At 49.1% G+C, this 17,533-nt stretch overlaps 1 protein-coding gene and 2 long non-coding RNA genes across 3 annotated transcripts; 2 read left to right on the plus strand and 1 right to left on the minus strand.

Annotated features, from left to right (window-relative positions):
• Window positions 1–352: 352 nt before the first annotated feature.
• LOC149329253 (uncharacterized) lies at window positions 353–3,471 on the minus strand. The gene is made up of 4 exons (XM_089559215.1): window positions 3,456–3,471; window positions 1,409–2,873; window positions 1,039–1,171; window positions 353–892 (listed from the first exon to the last, which is right to left on the minus strand). Exons 1-4 carry the CDS (start codon window positions 3,469–3,471, stop codon window positions 353–355), a joined length of 2,154 nt encoding a protein of 717 aa, XP_089415341.1.
• Window positions 3,472–4,613: 1,142 nt separating this feature from the next.
• On the plus strand, window positions 4,614–9,466 carry LOC149329254 (uncharacterized). Its single transcript, XR_016285852.1, has 2 exons — window positions 4,614–4,926; window positions 8,113–9,466. It is a non-coding gene; the product is annotated as an uncharacterized LOC149329254 (long non-coding RNA).
• A 4,639-nt stretch (window positions 9,467–14,105) lies between these two features.
• On the plus strand, window positions 14,106–17,533 carry LOC149329255 (uncharacterized). Its single transcript, XR_016285557.1, has 2 exons — window positions 14,106–14,404; window positions 16,118–17,533. It is a non-coding gene; the product is annotated as an uncharacterized LOC149329255 (long non-coding RNA).

Here is a 17,533-nt window from a genome sequence, read left to right on the forward strand (position 1 = left end):
GCCAGCAGGAGCCGGCAGGCGGACAGGAGGTTCCGGGCCGGGAACACTAGCTGGTCCTCCGTGTCTGCCGGCAGGCCGAGGGCACGGTAGCCTGCAAAGAGACGGCTACGAGGCAGAGCAAAAGTAGGACAAGCACCCAACAGGTGACCCAGGGTGCCTGTATCCTCGCACGATGGACAGGCAGGGGAGGAGGCCATTCCAACTACGAACTTGCGTGTCGGCGTCCATGAGCATCCGATCCGAAGTCGGAGCAGGAGGGCACGTTCTCTGCGGGGGATCTTGTCTGGGAGCCGGTGGAAGCCCCTGCACGCAGAGATACGCCTGTCAGGGTGCTTTGTCCTTACCGCTCGTCTTAGTAGCTGCCGGGCAAAGTCATGCGGGCCACTTTGGTGGTCACTGGCGACCCATCGTTGTGAGCAGCCTTGGCGAGGCAGTCGGCGTCCTCGTTACCCTGTACGCCGGTGTGGCCAGGGACCCAGTGAAGGGACACCTGGTAGCCTGCATCCTCAAGTGCGTGCAGGTGGACACGCAGGACACTCGCCGATGTCTGCGAGATGTGGGGCCTGCTCATGAGCTGGAGGGCAGGCCGGGAGTCACACAGGACAGCGACAGGGCCAGGTGATGTGGTGGACCCGATGAATTCTGCTGCCAGGTGGAGACCTGCCAGCTCAGCTGCCGTGGAGCTGCCCGGGAAGGAAAGTCTGCAGGACTGGGTCTGCTGCAGTTGGGGCACTGCCAGAGCCGCCGCTGCTTGCCCTGTGGCTGGCAGGACCAAGCCATCGGTGAAGAGGTGGGTGGTCCCTTTGCACTCTTCCAGGAAGGCAGCAGTGGTCTGGCGGAGTGCTGCAGCAGGGGAGTGGCGCTTGGTCACGCCGTAAAGGTCCAGGGTGACCTGCAGAGGAGGTCGGGTTGGGAGGGGGGGAGGACTGGGAGGCCCTTGGGAGGGCCAGGTATCTCCACGTAGGTGACGTGGAGCTTCCCCATCCTAGAGTTGGCGTTGGCCTGCAGGCGAGCACGGAGGGCACCGCCAACACGAACGTGGGCGAGCCGGTCCGTGTGGGTCAGGCCCATCTGCAGGAGCAAGAGGTCCAGCGGGAAGATGCCCGCCTCTGCCAGCGTGGCCGGGACCTGCGATCGCGGTGGAACCCCCAGGAAGCGGCGGATCCATTTCCTGCGAGAGAGTTCCATGCGATTAAGGCGGGTGCTCCGGAGCGTAACTAGGGGGAGGGCGTAAAGGGTGGCTGATGTCGCCGCTGCCTCGAAGAGTCGGATAGCCCAAGTGGGGGTGCAGCCGTTGCCTCGGGCGACGATGGAAAGTACTGCTCGGCCGACTCGGCCCATGTGGGACAGGAGGGCCTTGTCAGCAGGAATCCAGGAGAGCCGGTGGTCGATGGTGAGACCAAGGTACTTCACCTGCGATTTCCAAGGGAGCTTAGTGCCGTCAATCTTGAGGGTAGCAATCTGAGCCGTGGCTCGTGCTCCCCTCGGATGGATAAACAAAGCCTCAGATTTCGTGGCTGAGAGAGACAGCCCCTTGGTCGCCAGGAACTGCTGCACCCCGTTGAGGGTACGCTGGAGGGCCTGTCTGGCAGAGATGATCTGCCTCCTCGGAGCTCGGACCCAGAGGGCGACATCGTCCGCGTATACAGAGCAGAGAACTCTGTGGCGGCGGTCCTGCTGGATGGAGCGAGGGAGGCCTGCCATGACCAGGTTGAAGAGGAAAGGGCTGAGGACAGACCCCTGAGGGACCCCGGTGGTGATAGGGCGAGGACTGCTCAGAGTGCGGCCAACCCGAACCTGCATAGAACGGTTGGACAGGAAGGAGGTTATAAACCGCCGGAGGTTACCTGTCACCCCCAGCTCGTCCAAGGCCATCTCGATGGTGCTATGGGGCAGACCGTCGAAGGCCGACTGGACGTCCAGGAGGACAAGGATGGCAACGTCTCCGTGGAACTTCGCTTCCTCGAGGGATGACACCACGTCCGCGATGGATTCTGCGGTACAGCGGTGCCTGCGAAAACCTGTCAAGTTCTCGGGGAGAAAGTTAGTAGCCTCAGCAATCCAGGTGAGGTGTTGGAGTGCCACCGACTCCATGGTCTTACAGGCAGCTGAGGTCAGCGAGACGGGTCGGTAGGACGACAGCTCCTTGGAGGGCTTGCGGGGTTTGAGGATAGGGACCACGATGGCCGTGGTCCAGCTCTCCGGAAGGATCCCGCTCGACCAGATGTCGTTAAACACGGTCAGCAGGCGGGCCTTTTCCGGGGCATCCAAGTTCCGCAGCATCTGCAATGTGAGCCCGTCTGCCCCAGGAGCGCTCTTCTTTTTGGACCGATGGAGGGCCCTGTACAGCTCGTGTGGGCTGATCGGGACAGTGCAGAGGGAGGCCACGCCAACAGCACCTGCAAGGACAGGAGGAAGTTGGGTTGGACACTGGGACGGAGGTCCCAGTGGGGGGCCTGGACTCGGGTGGACAGCCTTGGTGAGGTGGTCGGCCAGCTGCTCCGCCAGTGCCTGGTACGATACCCCCCGGGCAATGGCGGCACCGAGGACTGGGTGTCGGTTTGCTGTGACCTGGAGGAGGGACCGCAGGAGCCGCCAGGCCGTCGCCGACTGCCGTGCCGAGCGGATGGACTGGCAGACGCCAGCCCAGCCCTCCCTAGCCCGACGGTTCGCCTGGCGACGGCAGACAGCATGAATCCGCCGGTAGGCCGTCCAGTCCTCTGGGAGCGACGTGCTCTCCGCCTTCCGCTCGGCTCGTCTCCTGGCAGCTCGGAGTCCCAGGAGGCGAAAGTCGGGGACAGGGGCCTGCACTGGGGTAGAGCAGGACACAGTAGCACTTTGTGCACACTTGCCCAGCAGGGTCAGGAAGTCCTCTGCATGGGGGATGTCCTTTGCGAGTTCCCTGAACGTGGGCCACTTAGTGATTTTGTACACTTTTTCCTTCCTGCGCCTTCAGGAGGAAGGGTTCAGAAGGATGGGGAAATGGTCCGAGCCCAGGGAATCCGGAGCTCTATTCCAGGTGTAGTGGCAGGCATCCGACAGCAAGGCTAGGTCGATGATGGACGAACGGCCCAGTCGGATGAAGGTAGGGGCCCTGGGCTGCAGGACCCTGAAATTGGCTGCAGTGATGGCATCCAGAAGCTTCCTGCCTCTGGCGGACGTGGTACGGCTGCCCCAATCCCTGTGGTGAAAATTAAAATCTCCACAGATTAGAACGTCCTTACCAAGGACTACAGCGAAACCATTACAAAGAACCGTCGTCGCGAAAACATGCATAAATCGTACGAAAGTGTTAAATTCTGGCTTCTGCGAAGGTTACAAAGCAGTTATATCGTGTTCCTAAGCACGTGTGTTACATCATATACGGCATTCTCGTTCAGCCTACAGTGCAAGTCTTACGTTTTCGCCTCAGAGCCTGATAACGTAACTCCAAACATTTTATTTTTTTTTCTTACGACTGTACGCCTTCATTCTCTATGTATATTTCTATGTTATTACTACACATGAGCGGCTGGTGCTAAAATCAAAGGGCTACAGTAAAGAGTTCGCAGCTTTCGAAGCACAGAGATGTGATATGTTTCACCTCTGCTCCCTACAAACAAAAAAAATCACTTTACAAATTGTATTCTCAGAGAAAACAGATTAATGCGTTCACAAAGCGATGCTAAAAAAAAGGACCGACTTAATTAAATCTAAGGGTGAAAATATAACCCCTCTATATATAATCATGATCAGTCATAAAGTAGAAAATTTATCGTTTCTAAAAGATACGACCCCACACGTAAAAAGTGGCACAACGCTGGCAGTGCCAGAGGAGGTATGTGATATTGAATTCAGGGTTCGCTATAACAAAACCAAGGCACACGAAGTGATATGTGAAACAAAGATACTAACCAGATATTCTTGCAAGAATGCAAGAAAAATATTACCGTGGTGGGGTTGATATATATTTTTTCTTTTCTTGTAGTGGAGTCCAAAAGCGTTGATTTGTAATTCCGGTCTGCTCCCACAAGATAAATTATTGATAGCTGCAAAGCTGTTCATGCTCAACGTGTCGTCATAGATCGGGCTGAGATATTTTTCTGTTCAAAGGCATTTCCTAATATCCCGCTTGCATGTTTTTTTTTCAGTTTGTAGAATACGCTCAATCAATTGAATTTTTATTTGCGGAAAATCTTAACGCAGGTAAGATTCCTAGGAATACCATTGTTCTTTTAGAATGCGCCGCCTCAACCAAATCAAGGCCGACCTTGTTGAATCCCGCATTCCGCGCTAATCTCTTGAAACGTAAACGTAATTGTATAAACGCATTTTGATAGAAACGTGCACCCTAAAAGCGCGCTGCGCTTCTTTTTTCTTCATGCGAAAAACTTTACTTCTCCGATTGTTGAAGAGCTTCAAGTTCGGGTATCAGTCACTATCAAAAAAATAACAAGTAAGTCGCGTGGTTGATGCTACAGGATTGATTGGCCACAATGGGCGGAGTATGCACTGAACCAATTCGTAGCATAGGCAGTGTAGATATAACCGCGATTGTCGTCCTGACGACGACAAAAAAAAAATAAAGATAAGTGCGGGATGTCAAGGGCCGTTCGCGAGTGTGCATTCACTCCTACGTGCAGCAAGCTTGCGTGTCGAACGATGCCGTCTCAAAGTCACACGTACACGCTGGTTGGGTTCCGCGCGGAACTCGACTGGAGGCCCCTGCGGTTTGTTCAGCCTCTGCCACCGAACAGTGTGTGCGACACCTGCGGACTGGTGCGGTCCATCAACGCTGTGCTTCCGTGCGGACACACCCTGTGCGAATGTTGCTACGAGCAGTGCGCTGTCGACGGAATGCGCGTCTGCCCACACGACGGCTGCGAGTGCCAGGACGAGGACGTGGGCTGGAGCGACCTGCCTGTCGAAGAGCTGCTCACCAGAAAGGTGAGCTAGAATTCAACGAAGCGGTCGCCTTCCTTTCGCGGAGATAGTAGGGAAGCTGTATTGATCACCAGGCCAATGGCGCCCGCTGAAGGATAAGGCCTCACACATCGATCTGCATTCAGAGGCTGTTCAATACTACCATACAATTGGAACGATGACTCGACCCGCCAGGGTGGCTCAGTGGTTATGGTGCTCGGCTCCTGACCCGAAGGGCGCCGATTCGATCCCGGCTGTGACGGCCGAATTTCGATGAAGGCAATATTCTAGAGGCCCGTGTACTGTGCGATGTCAGTGCACGTTAAAGAACCCCAGGTGGTCGAAATTTCCGGAGCCCTCCACTACGGCGTCTCTTATAGCCTGAGTTGCTTTGAGACGTTAAACCCCAATAAACCAAAACAAGCCAAACCAAACCTAGAACGGTGACTCAAGGGCAATGTAGTGTTTTTTTTTTCATTGTAGTACAGGTAATTCTAGTCGAGAAGTCCACCCCTAGGTCAGAACACGTGTCACGGCTATAGTGCTGATGCTTCGTATACTAATAATGAACAAACTAGCCAAGAGAAGTTGTGACTTCAAACAACTTTCTTTTTATTTCAACTGCATCTCATGTTCCATGTTTCCATACTAAGTATTGAAACGATGGCCACATCTAACTTTGTCCAAAGCACCTGCTGCCGCAGTGGGAAAGTAAAACTCTAGTTTGGGCGAGTTGGTTCGTGTTGATAGAAAAAACTGGTAATGGCATAAGAAACGAGGACACGGAAGGCACACAAAAGACAGGACTGACGCCAGGAATGGGAAAAGGCGCTTTCAATGACACATCAGTAGGCGTTCCGATATGGCCTAAACAACATATCGAAGTTCGCACTGTCACCACGCCTGCAAATGTGTACAGTGCTCAAGAAAATAAATTACCACAAAAAAACGCGTGGCAGCATTCCTAAAAAAAAAAAAAACGCGAGTGCTTCAGACTTTCAGAATGCACTGCGCTGCTTCTGAAGTAGCTTACGCTTGGTTGCAAGAAGAAAGCTGTTCGCAGAGCGCCAATTTCATACACGCTTGAAAATTCGCATCTTTGGGCACAGGCGCATGAATTCAGACGTATACTTGTGTTGTCCGAAGTAAACGGAAGGCGCGACAGCATGGAAAATCGTGTCGCAGCGCTTTCTAACGCCGGCTCGTATAACTGATTAGCTCTGTCGCCAGGAAGCGGCGTGCGCTATCAGCTGACTCTTATCTTGTGTGTCCGGCTGTCACTCTCGGCGGCTCGAGCGGGTGGTTGTTGCTTTTAAATTGCAACACGGGGCGTTTTCTTGGCGCTAGCTGCGATGCGTTGGAAGAGCAATTCGCACTGTCGGCAGCTGGCCGGTGCGGCCTCCGGCAATGCGCACACGCCGCTGTCAGCGGTTTGCATTGGTAGTTCAATTTAGTCATGATGCAGTCGTAAAGCGTCGTGTCGGCGACTTGTGCTCAAGTCGAAAGGCTTCCTGTTGGCTCCTCCTCGCGCAGAAGCCGCGCTCAGAATTGGCATCCTTCATAAGATGGCGACAGAAGGAACGTCTTCACGTACTATCGCGATCAAAAGTTTACGGGACATTAGTGCGCAGGAAAGCAATTTTTTTCTCGGTGCATTCACGTAATCCAGCCGCCTTAAATGTATCACGTTATGAGCCAATAAGTATACCCTGTCTGCTGACAATACCATGCGACTGTGTCGCGAGGTACAGCTGCAATAGGCATTTTTGCGAGAACGCGCGTGTCGTAATATTTTATGCGAAGCATACTAAAATAGCCCAACCCAGCTCCTCGAGCGCGGCGGTGTCGTTACCATTGACCTTTCGTGACCTCCATGTCATACCAAGTGATGCGCGACGTCACAGCAGATGAAAAACGGGGGCCCAACTCGCGCCATCGCGCGAGGCGTCGTGACCAAGGATGACCACGTGGTGCGTGACGTCACAGCAGATGAGAAACGGGGCCCAGCTCGCGCCGTCGCGCGAGGCGTCGCGACCAATGTGTTTCCTGCTTCTGCCCCTAGGTGCGCTGTAGTGAACACGTGATGCTGGAGCGGCGGTATACAAGGGGTTGCGCCTGCCTCTGCTAGGCGTACACGGGATAGAGATGCCTCCTGGAGACAGGGCTGCTCGTTGGAATGAGAAGCAAAAGTTGTGGCGTGCTACAGAGACTGATGAAGAGCGTGAAGAACGTCTAGCCAAGCGGCGTGCTCGATATGCAACTCGGCGACAATATGCTTCGCATCTGACTAGGCTTAACCTAAGCTAAGCCTCAGCCATTTTTTTATCCCGATAGTACTTGGACTTTTTACGTGCGTGCAACTAAAACTTCCTAATGCTTGACTATAGAGCGACCGGCGTTCCCGCGTAGATCGTGGCGTGCTGCGCGTTTCTAAGATGTGCTTCTGTTTTTGCTGAACTAATTATGCTGTTAGTGAGAAGCAGTGTTCGAGATCTCTTATATATTATTTTCCAGGAAGATGACGGTCGTCTTTGCAAAAGCGTTAGCTCTTGGGCCAGTTTGTGCATGTTGAACTTCAAGAAGGGAGTACCAGCGCAAATGCAGAGGCGCGTACGTAAGACATATTTTGTACACGTACGGCCATGTGGTTGTTTAGCTGAAAAAGCTAGACGTCAGAGTAGCCACCACTGACACTGGTCTAGCGTTTTATTCTTAACTGGCCAACTTCACCAGATCCCCCCACCGTTTGTCGCCGGCTTTTGTCTTGTCTCAGTGAAAGCATTAAGGAAAATCTCAGCCCGTGCTGCCTCAGTCGTCTCCACTGCAATCGTTTGCAATCAGTATTTGCGGATGGCGCAAGAACAAGTAGAATATTGGACGCTCGAATGCGCAAGATCATTATGGCTGAATCTGTTACCTATAGAGTTAGCATTTTATTCCTTTCACCCTCGACTATAAGGTGCTGCAAAAAACTTAAACAAGTTGAGATAAAAATAAATGTACAAATTTTTTTCTGTAGCTTTCAAAAGCTCTACTTCGGCTCTTCTGGAAATAGTACAAACCATTGAAATGAGGCTGCAACGTTCAATAATTATCTAAACGGTAAAACGCAATTCGAAGTACAGAATACCCTAAGAAGTGGCAACCGCTGCACTGTCTTCTCGAGATATAATTATTTTTCTGTAACTAAAAGCTGCTTTATTTTTGCAGGTGCAGTGCTGGAACGCACCGAGCGGCTGCGAGTACGTGGCGGAAGCTTCGAAGATCGTCCGTCACTTCAGTCTGGAATGTGGACACCACTCCATATCCTGTCCCAAGTGCACTAGCACGGTTGTTTGTTCCGGTGTGATAGAGCATGTGAAATCGGCATTGTGCCGCCCTGCGCCGCCTCATAGAATTGACAGCGATCGGCAATCGCAGCGCGATTACGAGAGAGCTTTCCTTGCTTCTTTCAGTGCGACGTTTGAAAAGAAGGCGAATGAAATTAAAGAATTCCTCGGGCGAATGGTTTCCGATATTCAGTCGTACGGTGATCGACTGAACGAAATCTGTCACGGCTTAAACTGCGTTAGAGAAACCGTTAGACAAGAACTCACAGTTGGAGCGAGGCATAATCGGGACATGATGACGCCCAACGAGCCCGGAATCACTGCGCATATCGAGAGTGCCAACGAATGTTTGTCCGCAGCAGTGAAGATATTTCATGACCTTTCTGAAAGCATAAGCAGGTTACAGCAAACACTGAAGGAGGCAGTGGCTAGTGCTGCAAGCCAAAATCGGGACAGCTTCACGCATATAGCATATGCTATCAAGGACGTGAAAGCTACCGCAAAAAGAAGCAACCGGGAAGCACTGGACCGCATTAGAAGTATTCAGCGACGGACTGAGCTAGGAATATCGCAGTGCGTATTTTTTGTGCGAAATGTTGAATCGCTTCAGAAAACCGCAATGAAGAAAGGTAGCGCCACGTATGAAAGCGACAAGGTATACCTCCGCGGCTACTGCGTGACACCTGGCGTGGAGTTGAAGAAAACCGCTCAATCCCTCAACCTTCACGCGACGTTATGCCTGCACAAGGGCGAGCTTGACGGCGTGGTTGATTGGCCATTCGAAAATACAATCAGGCTGGCAGTGATTCATCCCAAACAAGGCGCGGAACAAGGGTTTCGAGTGAAAACTAGTCGTTGTCTTGAATTCTATCAAAGGCCGACAGAAGAAAGTAACTCACCTGTTTGTATGAGTAAACATTGGCTTAATCTCGCAGATCTTGCCAACGCAGGCTACGTTGAAGATAACCAGCTTCGCATAAAATATGAGCTGCTCTTCTAATCAACTCTGGAAAGGAAGCAAGTTTTATAGGCTTCATATTCCTTCTTGGCCACCGTGTGTAACGGAACCGTACTCTCGCAATAGTTCGTATCATTCAATCGTGTTTGGCGTTTTTAGCACTTTAGTGCTTTGTGTGTAACATATTGACCAAAAATGTTTTATTCCTGTTGTACGTAAGTCCTGCTACGACACGGGCTGTAATACCATGAATAAAATGTGCTGCAAGACAGATGCCTGTTTTTTTAACCGCAGTGAACAAATTTTTTAGCAACCGCATGGGCCAGCCTAAATAGAAGCTCTTGAATGTCCGGAGCACATTACAGAACACATTTTGCAATGCGCTGCGTTTGTAGCTGGATCAAAACGCGCGTTGCGCTCTCTTTTCGCTAATGCCTTAATTAGGTTTCGTTTATTAGGGCTATGATTATGGCAAATTGGTGATGATTATTGTCAGTTCATGTTGTCTTCCCCTACGTCAAAACTATGAATGAGATTCGGGAAGGAATACGATGTGCGCAACAACGCAATCGTTGTTGCCTTTGCTCATATTTGCGACGTTGCCTAGCGAAGGACAGTAGTAAGAACAGCAAGAATATGAAGAATAACTAAAGGAAACTCGAGCATTCATTGAGACAGTCATTTGCATGAGAGCCCGATACGCTTCTTAAAGAACAGTGAGCAATTAAAGCATACAAGAGTGTGGGCAGGCACAATTTCATGGATGAACCAGCAAGGATTGTTTGGTAATAAAAGGGGAAGTGAGATTAAAGTTTAGCACAAATTCACTTGACGGTGTTCATTGCGCTGTAAACGACGAAGCGCTGACTACGCAATACTATGCTCATTGATATGCATGCCCACCATGGAATAATTTAGAGAATGCGATTGTAGGACAGAGGAGTGCGACGATCCCCTTGAAGATAAATCTTACATACAAAACCCGCGTTAGCCTCACGAATTGCGTAGCGCAGACAAAACCTCGCGACCCACGCCCCCCTTAATAAAGACATCGCCAACTGAAAAATTGCAGCAGCTGTCTGTAACAAATGCGTGTACAGCCGGCCAAATCTTTAGCTGGCTTGCGCGACGGCCGCTTTTTCTGTGCTCCTGCGCTTTGGGACGAATCAAACTTGCGGAAAGCTCAATATTAAGCACGGGCTTAGTGAGCCTGTGCTTAAATTTGATATTTTCGCAAGTTTGCTGAAGCATAAGCTACAGGAGCACGGAAAACGTGGCTGTCAGGCACGCCAGCTAAAGATTTGGCCGACTGTACTTCAGTTGCTTTGAAATACGCGGAGAAAGAGAATACCCTTTCAGTACGATGCAGGCATGCAAGATTAGTCAGAATCTTTACTCAGACCAGGTTAGCACTCGGCAAAATTTATTTCTCAGCATTGCTGAAGAATCTATAGCAGCTGCACTTGCAAGTACGCCAGCGAAAATTATAGTTCTCGACTCTATGGTCGCGACGATTAACTTCACCAAAGGAAGAATGTCTCCCAAGCCGAAGAGATTCTTGCAGACAAGAAGGGATAGGAGATAAATTCTATATAATCTGGACAATTGCACACGCCTCAGTCGCTGGGAACGAGCCGGCCTAGGAGTTAGCTCGAGGGCTTAGTTCCCGAGCTCGTGCAGTCGTCGAGAGGTACACGGGGCGCTACCGCTTAGTGTCTTACAGGGAGATCGCACAACACTACAGTCTAGGGCGGGTTAAATATCCGCCAGCCGATACATCCTTACACAAGAGCCAGGCCGCCACTTGACGTCGCTTGCAAACCAACTCATTTCCGAACCCAGTGTTGGGCAGCCTCTACTACCCGGACCAGTGCTGTAGCCAGTGTACGCTATGTAAAGCCAGAGGTCATCTCAGTCACGTCCTCTAGGAAAGACCTCAGGCTCCCTCTGAGGGACGAAGCATAAAGTCTTTAGACGAATGGGAGACCCTACTCCTCTGCTCCGGAGATTCAACTGATCACTGTCTGACTGGCCGAAGCCGCCGCTAGGTTCCAAGGACTCCTGGCCGTCGTCTAGGCGGGAAGGCTAAAACCTTCCCTACATCTGTTTCACAAATGAAGCTGTGCAGTCCAATCTCAGCATACCGCATTTCCAGCATGACTAGATGAAAGGTGCCTTCTCGTGCTATTCTATGACGCTTCAGATAGGTATGGCAAAAGTGATGTGGGGCTGCTTCATTTCGACGTTTTTTTTCTTCTTGTTCGAACAACAGACGCTCAAAGGATTGATTACGATGTAAATCGTGGGTCTGATAGCGTAGTAAGTCTTAATATAAAATCTGCACCCGTCTGTCTATCCGTTTCATCTCTCTACTGTATAAAGTCTCGTTTCTGGCGGGACGACAGGGACAATGCTGATATCAGTGAAGATGCTGGCATCGAAAATGATGATAACGTTGCTGATGTTAGCTGCTGGTATCTGTTTTTTTTCTTCTGCTTTCAACTGAGTTATCGTTAAGCCATAAATTAATTACGCTATAAATCTCCCGACGATGAACAACTTGAAACATCCCTTATGCTCCATGGTTTCGGTGCTGCTGGCCCCCTTCACATCGCCGCGAATCTTTGTAGTGTTTGTTTATTCATTCTTGAAAGCTACCGGCATGTGGCTTTAACAGCTTGTTTGTGATGGAAGACGCGCCCCAATTTATCTCGATTGATAACATCCAGGCAGAGCGGGTTCCACGTTGTTCCAGAAGGCTGTAGTAACCTTGCACATTGTATCTCGAAAGTTAAATATCAGCTTTGAATTGAACAGGGCCGACAGCGGCGTGCTCGACGACCGCCGAGCTCGCCTGTTGCTACGCCGCCGCCGAGTCATTCAGTTCTTTGCGGGTGCAAGTCAGCCCAAATACAGTCGTTTGATAGCCCTTTCCGCTGTCTTCCTGCTCATTGGACGGCAGTCACTACAACGTGACAATGTATGACCCGTTAAGTGTGAACATCTGAAGCCTTGCACGTACGGCTCCACTCTCTGAAGACCTAATGGAAACAGATTGGTTAGGAGCAATTGAGATCCAAGATTTGTGGTACGGTTGGCGTCATAATTCGGGCGGTCCAGATTGGCACCGTCTGGCCTGTATTTAGGCGCCGGCCGCCCCAAGAACGCCCGACGAAGTTCAACGTTTCGTCTTCCGATTTTTTTTAATATGGGTCCTCCTTAAGGCGTAGACCTCACCGCCATCTCACAACTGTAATATCCTGCCTTCCATGAATCCGCTATGTCCTCCACATATCCTTTTTGCCTCTAGCCCTACCATCAGGCACATCAAACCAATCAGACGCGACGGCAGTAACTGTAGGCACATGATGAGGCACGCTTGAAGACATCCTTGCCTTCGTGAGAATGTTTTGATGCGCCTACATTTTATGTTCGCTTCCCAGGGTTTCTCGGCCCCAAATACCAAGGAGATATTTCAGAACAGACCCAACAATTGTGGACAACAGCGTTTCGAGCGGGAAACCTTTTATGAACGCTATTTTTTCATATAATGTAAGGTCTCACAATAGTAATCAATAAACCCCGAAATCTCGCGATGGCTTCTTGCATTTTTTTTTTCTGTTAACGTTTTTGCTACCGTCAAAAGCGTTCTCCATTGGTTTTATATGGCTGTCTTAACTGTTCGATGCGATTGATGGAAACAATCTAAAAGAAAGATTTTGCTACATATCAGAAGAATAGATCATTACGTTCAATATTTCCATAACAGCATATCACAATTTTCTAGTGTTCAAAATTTTTCTCCCACAATGTTGAACCTGAATGTGCGCATTGCCAGCCATAATAATTAATTTAGGAAACGTAGAAACTTTATTTGATACCTAAATTTGTACAAGTCGCTATCCAGCGTTACATTTTTTTAAATCGCTATCCTTTCTACAGCTTTCTTGGAATTACTTTAAAATGCTATTGTACAATTTTGCAGCAGAAATTATTTATGGTCTCCAATTAATTGACCTTATGCTTAGTAAAGTAAAAACACTTAGGTATACGTTATGGGCATCTCATTAACTTACTTTCTTCTGACTATTTAACATCCTAATTCGTAAACTAATAATCAGGCATAACGTTGGTTAGGAAATTATGCATTGCACCGTTCTAGAGCCGAATACGTAGAAGACGAGAACACTTTAAGTAGCTATAATAAATACTATAAATTTTCCTAAGAGGTCGCATTTCATACCTCAAAAAGTTCAGATATTACCGCTAACTTAACTCGCAAGGTTTATTACACCATGTCACATTACTTTATCACTTGAGTCGAGACGGCGTGGTTAGAGTGATGGTGCATTGTCGAGGCCCTCATGAGATGCACTGGCGGGAACCCTCCCCACTGCAGCGTACTAAGCGAGTCACAGGCAAGGTGATAGACTATGAATTGTTCTTTTTTTCTACCTCTGTTGAAATGGCACGTACCCACGGCGAAGGACTGTCCAAGGTGTTCCTGGAGACGCAAACAATTAAGGGAATAGGAGAATACCGGTGCTCAGTTAAGCCTAACGGCAACATGGTTGGATGCTTTCTCCTGTATTTTTGTCCTCTTCCCCCTCCTACTTTGTATCCCCCCTTCTTCCCGCCGCTGGGTAGCTAGCGGCCCACTTCGGGCTTCCATCGAGAACCAGTTTACATATCTGAGTTTCAATATGACAGATTGGAATGAATTGGTATGACAGATTGACAGTATGACAGATTGGAAGCGGACAGATTCCGTGACAGCGTGGCTGGAGTCAATCTGACTGCATGTTTTTTGCCTGTTTATTTTCGATGCGTTTCGCTGCTTATCGTGCGTAGGAAGTTCCGTGTTTGAGACCGTTGCTCACGCGGGTACTGATAACCCAGAGCGCATGATCGTCGAGTACACGGTCGCCCCGACAACTCGGTGTGTGACACATGAAATAGAGTACGTGCGTCGGACATGTTTGCATATGGAGGTGTCTGCTGACGCCGACTCCCCTGAGCGTCTTGTGATTCAGTGATAACCCAGAGTGAAAGCATCTGTCCGCCTTCGAGAGTGTTTCACCATCCACAGTCAACTTTGCGGCACTGCCTTGTGAGGACATCGCACGAGTGGTGCTACTGGACGAAGAAGACATTTTGGTATAGAAGTGCTGTGAAAAGGAATCTGAGCGCACAACATTTCGTTGAGAGGACTGAGGTGAGATACAAGACGCAATAGATGTAAGCTTCTGTTTCTGCTGTGCAGGGCCTAGTTAGCGAGGAACTGTTGGCGGCTCTTAAAGGTGTAGTGAAGAGGAATCTCAACTCGTCTTTTTGCCGCGGGAACTCGATCTACACGTTCCGAGCATTCTTAGAAACATCGATTTATTGCCCTGTGCGTTCGATTTCCCTAATTAAATCGAATTAACGTCCGGATCCCGCCTTTTTTTTTAATTCTCCCCGTACGGTGGGCTGAGTCGACCAACGCTTGGAGTGCCTTTCACCCAGTCCTGTGGCGGCTTTGCGCTCTGCCATCGGTGGAGTAATACGTAGTAATCCGCAGAAGCAAATAGTCCGCGCGTATTTCTATTTCTGTGGGCTTATTGCGGCTATGTTATCTGCGAATAAAACTATTTATTCACGGAAACATAGAAAACAAAATAAAGCGAAAGCAAAGCCTCCACGGAGCTGGCTGGAAGGCACTCCACATGTTGGTCGACTCCGCCCACCGAACGGGGAGACTACAAAAAATAAAGGCCGGAGCGGACGTTAATTAAATTAAATTAGTGAAATCGGCCACACAGGGCAATAAGTCGAGGTTTCTAAGAATGCTCGGAACGTGTAGGTCGAGTTCCCGCGGCAAAAAGACGAGTTCAAATTCCTCTTCAGTGCACCTTTAATGCGTGAAAAAAGAAACGGGATAGGTCGGTAGGTGGCGCGTTCAAGACATGGTGGCCTATTCTTCGCATTGGTGGAATGAACAATTTTTCGGTATTCTTTCCCTATACAGTTTTGTGAGCAACTTCGACAGATGAGGAAATAAGTGGCGCCTCTTTGTTACGTGTATGTTGTACTCGAAAACTATCCTAATCGTTGCTGACTATTTGAAGTGCTAAGGTCGAAGAGTAGAGTCTTTCGTTGCCTACTGGTAAAGACGAGCGCAGGTTAAGGAAATCAAGCACTGTACTATCTCTTCGTTCTCGATAGTGATGGTATTATTTTTGCGTCCTCTCGTGATATTACAACTAGAAAATAATAACTTTTTACATTTAGTATGCAGGCGTGTCACGAAGGGCGGCAATTTGTAATTACTTGCAATAAGGGAGCACAATTCTCCGAGAATTACGGAGTGGTAAATTTATGCTATGTAAATGCGGAGCGTATTTACATAGTATGAATTTACCGGTATTGCAGACCGGTATGAAATATATATATATATCAATTTAGCGCAGTGATTGATGGACTAGATGGCCTATTGACTGCAATAAGATATCCGTATTGACCTCTCATAGATACGCTGCAAAATAATGTTGAGCAACTTAAGAAAAGATAAATTATACGAGACTCTTGTTTCGAACCAGCATTATAGCATCATCAGAAGGCTCTCAATAACATTTTCTGTTCGTTTTCTGCATCAGAAATGAATGCAGTTAAATGTTCACATGAGCTTCAATCTTCTCGTACAGATCAAGAAGGCAAATGTTTTCCTGTAGCACTGCGTCTTAAGCAGTTGCGTTTAGTAAGAAAATACAAAAATTAACTGTATTCAGAAGACAGTAAAAACAACGCTTTAACCTAACCCACCTGTAGTGTTGTCAATGCAAGCAATGCAATTGCGCGTGTAAGTTGCAAATAGTCTGTCTCGCACGCAAGAAACGTAGTGTTACACTTACATACGGCGTACCTGGTGATCTAGTTTTGTTTGTTACAGGTTGAGCACAGTGACAAATGAAGGAGTAACAAGACCACCACCAGAATTTAAAGCATATTAAACTTCTTTACGGACAGCACCTTCTATTAGGGCTGAAACCACAACTGCCTTCAAGTGTATTTCCCTCGACTCTAAATCACGCCTTTGATAAAACACCAGTGCACCCATTGCTTCGAAGGCATCGGGAGTGTTCCGGTATGAAATCAAATGATTGGACACTGGCCCAAATCAGTGCGGTCCCTGTGACATAGGAACAACCATGGAAAAGTGTGCAGGACGAAACTCGTGCTTAGAATCCCGGATCACACCGCTCCTGGAGCCGGAAGTTCAGGACCACTTTTCCGAATACGCCGAGGCACAGTTAAAACAGATGTGGTATGGACTGGAAACGGCATCAACGGAGCTGAGGGACAGCATCCAAAAATACGAAAAACAGGAAATTATGTCGGAGTGGTTGAAGGAAAACTGGAAAGATCAACTGAGCAAAATCACATTTGCAGTTACAAAACGCATCAAAGATGATGATCCGCATAGGGAGGAGAAAATCGAGATGGAAGGTTGTCGACAACACACCAGCTGCCACTTACTGACAGAAACGCGATTCATTGCGGAAGATAATCTGTCTCCTGGAACAAGACTCAGTCGAGAATTGGGGCCACATGATGAGAAGAACAAAGTCGTAATGAACGACTTGCCACATCAATGCGACAATTTTGCCCGCGAGCACATGGTCGAAGAAGGCCGCCAAAACGTTGAGGAAGAGCCGCAGCACTTACAGACATGTTCCACGCCGGCAGTCCCAACGTTGAGGAACCCCAACAAAGGGCCACCTAAAAGGCTAAAAACTGCACATTTACCCATTGCAAACATTCCTCAAAAGGGGCCTTCAGCTTGTAGCTCAACCAGGTGGCTTTTGAAAGGATACAGATCACTGACCACAACTGCCTTGTCCCGTGGCTGGGCTCTATACGAGACAGAGTGTGTATATGTGAGAGATCACTTCTTCACACCGGGGGTATACCTCAAAAAAAGGGGTTACTCACTGGGCCTGCATTTGTACATCAAAGTGCAAAACTGGCAGGAGCACGCCCCATGTCCATTCCAGGATGGGATGAGGCTTAGCCTGGTCCATCCGATGAAGAACGAGGATTGCACGTTGGAAACAAGGGAAGAAAACAGTTTGCAGCGACTCCGTTCGGTAACAGAAACCGCTACTGGTACGTGTAGTTATGTCTCAAAGGCGTGCTTTTCCGTGAGGGATATAGAAGACCGCAGGTACGTCAGGAACAACGAGCTAACATTCGTGCTTGAACTCCTCTAATGAAATGAAAAGACGTGAAAAATTGCTTCCGCGCTCACCAATCGCTGGCCGTAGTTCCCAAGTAATAAATAATAAACAGTTCTTATACACATCAA

Source organism: Amblyomma mixtum, chromosome 9 (assembly GCF_055824585.1).
Source record: "Amblyomma mixtum isolate Tamu chromosome 9, ASM5582458v1, whole genome shotgun sequence".
NCBI classification, from domain to species: domain Eukaryota; kingdom Metazoa; phylum Arthropoda; class Arachnida; order Ixodida; family Ixodidae; genus Amblyomma; species Amblyomma mixtum.

Excerpts from the sequence above, each read along its gene's own strand:
- LOC149329253 (XM_089559215.1), bottom strand. Across the intron at positions 1,172-1,408 it reads CCTTGGAAATCGCAGGTGAA|GAAATGGATCCGCCGCTTCC; the intron begins GTACCTTGGTCT and ends ACTCTCTCGCAG. Across the intron at positions 893-1,038 it reads ACACGGACCGGCTCGCCCAC|GTCACCCTGGACCTTTACGG; the intron begins GTTCGTGTTGGC and ends CCTCCTCTGCAG.